Below are 8,505 nucleotides of genomic sequence, written 5' to 3' on the forward strand. Positions count from 1 at the left end.
CAAAAAAGTGGAACATTCTGCAATGGCCAAGTCAATCACCAGATCTTAACCCAATTGAGCATGCATTTCACTTGCTCAAATCCAGACTTAAGATGGAAAGACCCACAAACAAACAAGACCTGAAGGCTGCGGCTGTAAAGGCCTGGCAAAGCATTAAGAAGGAGGAAACCCAGCGTTTGGTGATGTCCATGGGTTCCAGACTTAAGGCAGTTATTACCTCCAAAGGATTCGCAACAAAATATTGAAAATAAAAATATTTTGTTTGGGTTTGGTTTATTTGTCCAATTACTTTTGACCTCCTAAAATGTGGAGTGTTTGTAAAGAAATGTGTACAATTCCTACAATTTCTATCAGATATTTTTGTTCAAACCTTCAAATTAAACGTTACAATCTGCACTTGAATTCTGTTGTAGAGGTTTCATTTCAAATCCAATGTGGTGGCATGCAGAGCCCAACTCGCGAAAATTGTGTCACTGTCCAAATATTTCTGGACCTAACTGTATGAGCCTTGTACTGATCCTGTCCTGATAATCTACAGTCAGGTTTAGAAATCCACCACTGTGTCATTCTGTCTTAATAATCTACAATCATGAGATCATTGTACACATGCAGGCCCTGACAGAAGTTCTGTTGCTTATCCATGTTATGTAAATAAAAGCTTAACCTGACTTTAAATTCATCCATTGGTTTCATAAATTACTCTTCTAAAAACTGAAACCCTTCCAACATCCCAGAGTTCATCTAGATTATTTGGTTTTGTCTTCCAAGCTTCCTCTTTCATCCTACCCCAAACATGCTCAATGATGTTCATGTCTGGTGACTGGGCTGGCCAGTCGTTAAGCACCTTGATCTTCTTTGCCAGGAGGAACTTTGTTGTAGAGATGGTGTCTTGCTAAATTCTACTAAAAAGGGGGCTGAAAGCCCGTACTTACGAAGCGCTCACTGATATCCTAATCAGGCACGAATACTAATATTCTTTATAGCAAGATACTATTTATTTTAATAGCACATGAATATAATCAATGGTACATAGGCATTTAGAATCTTATAGTCATAGAAACTTATACAATAACAGAAATATGCATCAACATTACCGTTATGTTGTAGCAATCCTTTCACATCGGAGGGAACTCGAGTTAAGATAAGGAATCAACATGGCATGGCATCACAGGAACAGTGCGTACGTACACTTCAATGTCCTGGAAGGTATTTCCCTAACATTAAGCGAGTTCGGTGTATATTTTATAGGAAAATATTGTAGGTTGTGTCTAAATGGTCACCAGCATATGACAGCTGAGTCATGTTCATGTAACTTGACCACAAAATGTTGTAGGTAACGGCAGCTTCCTGCACATTTCCAGCACATCCTGTCAGTTGACAACTGGCTGACCACAGTTTGACCAGTGTTAGTGAAATATTGCAATGAGCCGTAAATTTCATCCTTAAAACTGTCTTTAAGCTAACCACAAGTTTCCTGTAAGTGGAACTGTAAATGTTACTTCCTTTATCTTCAACTGCTTCAAGACATGTATTCCCTGGTCATCATTTTGGCCCTCCAAAGGACATCTTCTTTGATACTGAATTATTGATGGATCAAATAATATCTGGGATCACTCCTATCTTATGATTATGATCTGATTCCTATCTAATCACACATTCTTTCAGTCATATCACATTGGTATCACAGATGGATGTTTGAGATGGAACACCATCCTGCTGCAGAATTTGACCCCTTTTATCATTGGGAATGTAAGAGGTAGTTAATACGTCTTGATATTTTAGGCTATTGATATTGCCTTCCACCTTGCAAATGTTTTGCACACCCCCATGCTGAATGTAACCCCAGACCATGATCTTTCCACCACCAAATGTAACTGTTTTCTGGATCCATACGAGCTCCAGTAGGTCTCCTGCAGTATTTGCGGCAGCTGTGGTGTAATTGAACTGAAGATTCATCAGAAAAATCCACCTTCTGACACTTTTCCAGCATCTATCTGTTTAGTGTGCTGTGGGACTTGGCAAATGCCACACGGTTTTTTAATTGCCTTTGGTTTAGTGCTGGCTTCTGGGCACTCATTCGACCATGGAGGCCATTTCAAGACACAATCCTACAAACTGTTCTAGTTGACACAGGGACTTGAGGTGCCCAGGCCTTTTGGAGCTATAACCAACAAACGTTCCTCCTGAGCAGTTTCCTTGTGGGGTCTGCCGGACCTGGGCTTGTCAAAAACATGTCCAGTCTCTTCAAATTTTTTTTTAATTCTTTGTACTTGACGCTGAGACACATTAAAGGTGCCAGCCACCTCTGCAGTGGATCTGGTCTTCAGCCTCTTGATAATCAAGGCTTTGGTCACAGGGTGGATTTTTGGCATGTTGTCAGAGGTCAAGTTGCAGTTCAAGTGAAGGTCTGGTGTGCTGGGTTTCTTTTTATACACACCCACTAATTAACCGATCATTTAGTGAACACAGGTGAGGATGTAAACTAGGAATCGGTGCATTATATGACAAGGCGACAAAACGTTTGTCTTGCCAAAATCTGATCAATATTTCAGCTTTGCAGCAACTTTATTTTCATATCCTAAACCAAATTTGGAAAGGTTTCAGCTTTCAAAAGAGTAATTTATAAAACCAATGGATGAATTTAAAGTCAGGTTATAATCTTTAATTTACATAACATGGATAAGCGACAGAACTTCTGTCAGGGAGTGTATATATAACCAGCACTGTGATCCTATTTTGGTAATCTACAGTCAGAAGATCACTGTATATTATATAGAGATCGAGTACTGTGTGATCCTGTGCTGATAATCCACAGTCAGTAGATCACTGTACATTATATATGTGAGCAAGGATGGTTGACCTTAGGGAGATCAACATCCACCACTGCGGAGACACCATCACGTGTTTCTCAACGCAGTGATTCTAGAGCAATGCCCCCTGGGAAATATTCAAAGCAAGAAGGCCTGCGGAGACACCATCACATGTTTCTCAACGCTGGCAGGAAACTAGCCAGGTCTTTCACCGGGAAGGAACAACCACGGGAAGGGCAGTCTCCAGTCAAGGAGACCACCTATGCCAAACATGGTATCCATCCACAGACAGCCGTTTCGGGGTATTTGCCCCTCATCAGTGTGGAGTAGGAATCTGGCTAGTGGGACATTGCCTAGTAAAAGACTATGTGAGCAAGGATGGTTGACCTTAGGGAGATCAACATCCACCACTGCGGAGACACCATCACGTGTTTCTCAACGCAGTGATTCTAGAGCAATGCCCCCTGGGAAATATTCAAAGCAAGAAGGCCTGCGGAGACACCATCACATGTTTCTCAACGCTGGCAGGAAACTAGCCAGGTCTTTCACCGGGAAGGAACAACCACGGGAAGGGCAGTCTCCAGTCAAGGAGACCACCTATGCCAAACATGGTATCCATCCACAGACAGCCGTTTCGGGGTATTTGCCCCTCATCAGTGTGGAGTAGGAATCTGGCTAGTGGGACATTGCCTAGTAAAAGACTATGTGAGCAAGGATGGTTGACCTTAGGGAGATCAACATCCACCACTGCGGAGACACCATCACGTGTTTCTCAACGCAGTGATTCTAGAGCAATGCCCCCTGGGAAATATTCAAAGCAAGAGGTGGTCTCCTTGACTGGAGACTGCCCTTCCCGTGGTTGTTCCTTCCCGGTGAAAGACCTGGCTAGTTTCCTGCCAGCGTTGAGAAACATGTGATGGTGTCTCCGCAGGCCTTCTTGCTTTGTACATTATATAGAGATCCAGCACTGTGTGATCCTGTTCTCATAATCCACAGTCACAAGATCACTTACTGTACATTATATAGAAATCCAGCACTGTATGATCCTGTCCTAGTAATCTACAGAGAGAAGTTCACTATATATTACATAAAGACCCAGCACTGTGTGATCCTTTCCTAATAATCTACAGTCAGGAGATCACTGTAGATTATATAGAGATCCATTTTTGTGTGATCCTGTCCTGATAATCTAGTCATGCGATCACTATACCCTATATAAAGAACCAACACTGTGTGATCCTGTTTTGATAATCCACAGTCATAAGATCTCTGCAAAATTTAGTTGACAAATTATCACTGTACATAACATAGAGATCCAACACTGTGTAATCCTGTCCTGATAATCTACAATCAGGAGATCACTATACATTATATAGAGATCCAGCACTGTGTGATCCTGTCCTGATAATCTACAGTCAGGAGATCACTGTACATTATATAGAGATCCAGCACTGTGTGATCCTGTCCTGATAATCTACAATCATGAGATCACTGTACATTATATAGAGATCCAGCACTGTGTGATCCTGTCCTGACAATCTACACTCAGGAGATTACTGTACATTATATAGAGATCCAGCACTGTGTGATCCTGTCCTGATAATCTACACTCAGGAGATCACTGTACATTATATAGAGATCCAGCACTGTGTGATCCTGTCCTGATAATCTACAGTCAGGAGATCACTGTACATTATATAGAGATCCAGCACTGTGTGATCCTGTCCTGATAATCTACAGTCAGGAGATCACTGTACATTATATAGTGATCCAGCACTGTGTGATTCTGTCCTGATAATCTACAGTCAGGAGATCACTGTACATTATATAGAGATCCAGCACTGTGTGATCCTGTCCTGATAATCTACACTCAGGAGATAACTATACATTACATAGCGATCCAGCTCTGTATGATCCTGTCCTGATAATCTACAGTCAGGAGATCACTGTACATTATATAGAGATCCAATACTGTGCGATCCTGTCCTGATAATCTAGTCAGGAGATTACTGTACATTATATAGAGAGCCAGCACTGTGTGATCCTGTCCTGATAATCTACAGTCAGGGGATCACTGTACATTATGTAGAGATCCAGCACTGTGTGATCCTGTCCTGATAATCTACAGTCAGGGGATCACTGTATATTATATAGAGATCCAGCACTGTGTGATTCTGTCCTGATAATCTACATTCAGGAGATCACTGTACATTATATAGAGATCCAATACTGTGCGATCCTGTCCTGATAATCTACAGTCAGGAGATTACTGTACATTATATAGAGATCCAGCACTGTGTGATCCTGTCCTGATAATCTACATTCAGGAGATCACTGTACATTATATAGAGATCCAGCACTGTGTGATTCTGTCCTGGTAATCTACATTCAGGAGATCACTGTACATTATATAGAGATCCAATACTGTGCGATCCTGTCCTGATAATCTACAGTCAGGAGATTACTGTACATTATATAGAGAGCCAGCACTGTGTGATTCTGTCCTGATAATCTACAGTCAGGAGATCACTGTACATTATATAGAGATCCAATACTGTGCGATCCTGTCCTGATAATCTACAGTTATATCACTGTATCATATATAGAGATCCAGCACTGTGTGATTCTGTCCTGATAATCCACAATCATGAGATCTCTGTAAAATTTAGCTGACACATTTTTAATTAAGAATCTCAGTAGTAGTTGATAAGAAAATGACATAACAAGCCTAATTTGTACTGGGAAGTGTAACTTTGATCTGATGACAACATGAACAGCAATGCCGGCATCTTGCTGCAGTGAGCATGTTCCTATAAGCAGTGACGTCTGGGCACAGTTCCATATCGGTCCTGTGTGTCAGTCAGTGGTCACTGTGTGGGAGTGAGAGGTTAGAGGGGGGTGAGGATGACTCTGTGGATAGATATAGATTGTTACAAAGCAGAATGAAAATAGACCAGCCAAGTGTATATAAAGCCAGGACATAACACTGTATGGGAGAAGAAGCCTCAAAGGGAACACACAGCAAAAAGTACTGTAACCTGTTAACACACACTTAAGGCAAGATGCTGGGGAAGCCAGAGACACGTGAAGAGGGCAGCACTATGGCCGAGCTGAGCTGTCAAGTAAAGGAAGACAACAAGGCCCGACGGGAGCACTACTCCGCAGAATGGCTGGATACATCAGTCTTCACAAGACCAGAGGAAAGGTGAGACAATTGATCCAATGAAGTTATATGTAGTATTTTCATGCATCACCTCCCTTGACTTTGGTAGGATGTTAGAAAGCTACATTTTGGACCAGTTTGTGGCACCAAAACCCAGAGAAACAAAAAAGAATTAGGAGTAGAATTTAATCTAACATTTGTAATATTATGTAGGAAATGTGACTTAATCCCATTTTTCTGTCCTTCAGCTGCAATGCTCGTGATGCCAATGTTTGGAGAAGGGAAAGCTTCAGACAACAAGGCAAGACACAGTTCCTGGTCCAACGTTCTCCAGCTCAGATTATGAAAATGGGTCGCCTCGGTCATCGTCTTACTCAATATCAGTTGCCCTACATGAGGACACTGCCACTGCCTATCTTCAAGCCAGCAGACCTTTCCTCCAAGATGGATCGCATGGGAACACCACCACAGCTTCGTAGCATGATTGACTTTGAGAGAGCCCTCAGCAATCCAGGCACTGATGGGTTGTGCCAAGACAAGATACCCCTCTCTCAGATCACTAAAGAGTTGCCTCCAGTCATGCAGCCAGGACGTATGGAATTCTCTAAACCTGGCCTGGCATCTTCCTTCACCAGATCTATGTCTCAGGAGGTTCAGAGGGGCTAAAGGACTATGATGGACAGTGGCGTAGGGAGTGTACCATCTGAAAAATATATTAGTCCTAGGAAGGCCAGGTTTGAATGCAGTTTGCGTCTGCATTGTGTTTGCACTAGAATCTCAGTTATTGAGTTTATGCCCAGAAGCAAAATGTCCATTAGCAAATTCATTTATAGACAAATTGCTCAGATTGTGATAGGAATATTGCAGAAGAAAGTAATGTTTGTATCTGGAAACCATTGTATTACATTAAGGTATTGGATCATAATTTACAGTGCTGAACTTTAGCTCCTATATGAACCACTACAAGTGTTGGAAGTCAATAAACCCAAAGTCTTGTTTGGTTAGAACATCGGTTTTGCAGTGAAAGGTGGAACATTCACCCGTCTCTTCACTGTGCTTCAGAAGGTTCTTAATGTTAGGTGTAGAAATTGGTGGTACAGAGGAAGACATGTTTGTGGTAATTGAATTTTCTCATGTCCATAAACAGTAAGTCATTAGACATTGGATACAGGTATTTGAAGTGCAAATTAAATTGGCATTAGAAAGTTTTAGGCATGGAGATGCAATGGAAGATAAAGCTGAAGGTTAGGATATTACAACTGTTCCATAGGGGTAGCATATTCTAACTGTTCGTAAAGGATAAAATGTTATAACTAGTACCAGAGGCTAGGATCTTATAACTGGTTCCTGAAGAATAGGATGTTCTAACTGGTTCCTAAAGGATAGGATGTTATAACTGGCTCCTGAAGGATAGGATCTTATAACCAATTCCTGAAGGATAGGATGTTATAACCAATTCTTGAAGGATAGGATGTTATAACCAATTCCTGAAGGATAGGATGTTATAGCTAGTTCCTGAAGGATAGGATGTTTTATCCAGTTCCTGAAGGATAGGATGTTATAACCAATTCCTGAAGGATAGGATGTTATAACCATTTCCTGAAGGATAGGATATTATAACCAGTTCCTGAAGGTTAGGATGTTATATCCAGTTCCTGAAGGATAGGATATTATAACCAGTTCCTGAAGGATAGGATGTTTTATCCAGTTCGTGAAGGATAGGATGTTATAACCAGTTCCTGAAGGATAGGATGTTATAACTAATTCCTGAAAGACAGGACCTTATTACAGAAAGGGTCCCCATGGGCTTGTTTTGGTAGTTTGCCTTTGAATTTATGAGCTGCATCCTATTTTTGTATTTTTCATTTCAGTAAATAAGCTATAGGTGGCAGTCTTTGGGCGTTCAAAGGTGCGAAGGAAAGATCTGAAGACTTTGGGGTCACTAGATGGGTGTTTAGTCAATTTTATGTTCAGGTGAGGCTTATCTGTCAAAACTACTTATAAGCTGCCAAATGCGAATTCCCCTGTCCTTTGAAGGGGTCGATCCTGTGTAGTAGCAAAAACAGATTATATGTTGCTTTAGATTACAAAAACGTTGCACAGTTGTATATGTAGATATGTAATAAAGTCTATTTTTCTGTATTAAATATTGGTGTGTTACTTACTAATGATTGTCATATTTATGATGTAATAAAATGGTTATATAGTTCCTTTTTGTTAGTCTTTATTCAAATCAAATTATCACAGTGGCAAAGCAAGTGTAAAAAATGGCTAACAATTATTTTGCTCCCCCTCCCTGTGAATAGTTAGCACCCCCTGAGTCCCTTCGAAGAGTCCAGTATTGAACTCTTGATCTGCCAAGCACATATATTTGGTACAAATACTGATGCATTTAAATTTGCACTTTAACCTCCTCAGTTTTTTCTGTTTTTTGTTGAAACTTGACCTAGAATTTTAAAAATAAAATGTTATATGTTGTATTTTTTAATACATTTTTTATGTTACCATTTCATTATCCTACCTATAGCTCAA

General features: G+C 40.7%; 1 protein-coding gene across 1 annotated transcript; it reads left to right on the forward strand.

Moving 5' to 3' along the window:
- Positions 1 to 5,771: 5,771 nt before the first annotated feature.
- TCAP (titin-cap) lies at positions 5,772 to 8,182 on the forward strand. The gene is made up of 2 exons (XM_075350131.1): positions 5,772 to 6,015; positions 6,222 to 8,182. The coding sequence occupies exons 1-2, from the start codon at positions 5,873 to 5,875 to the stop codon at positions 6,637 to 6,639; spliced, it is 561 nt and encodes a 186-aa protein (XP_075206246.1). The 5' UTR covers positions 5,772 to 5,872; the 3' UTR covers positions 6,640 to 8,182.
- The last annotated feature ends 323 nt before the right edge of the window (positions 8,183 to 8,505 follow it).

The sequence above is a fragment of the Anomaloglossus baeobatrachus genome, chromosome 5 (assembly GCF_048569485.1).
Source record: "Anomaloglossus baeobatrachus isolate aAnoBae1 chromosome 5, aAnoBae1.hap1, whole genome shotgun sequence".
NCBI lineage: Eukaryota > Metazoa > Chordata > Amphibia > Anura > Aromobatidae > Anomaloglossus > Anomaloglossus baeobatrachus.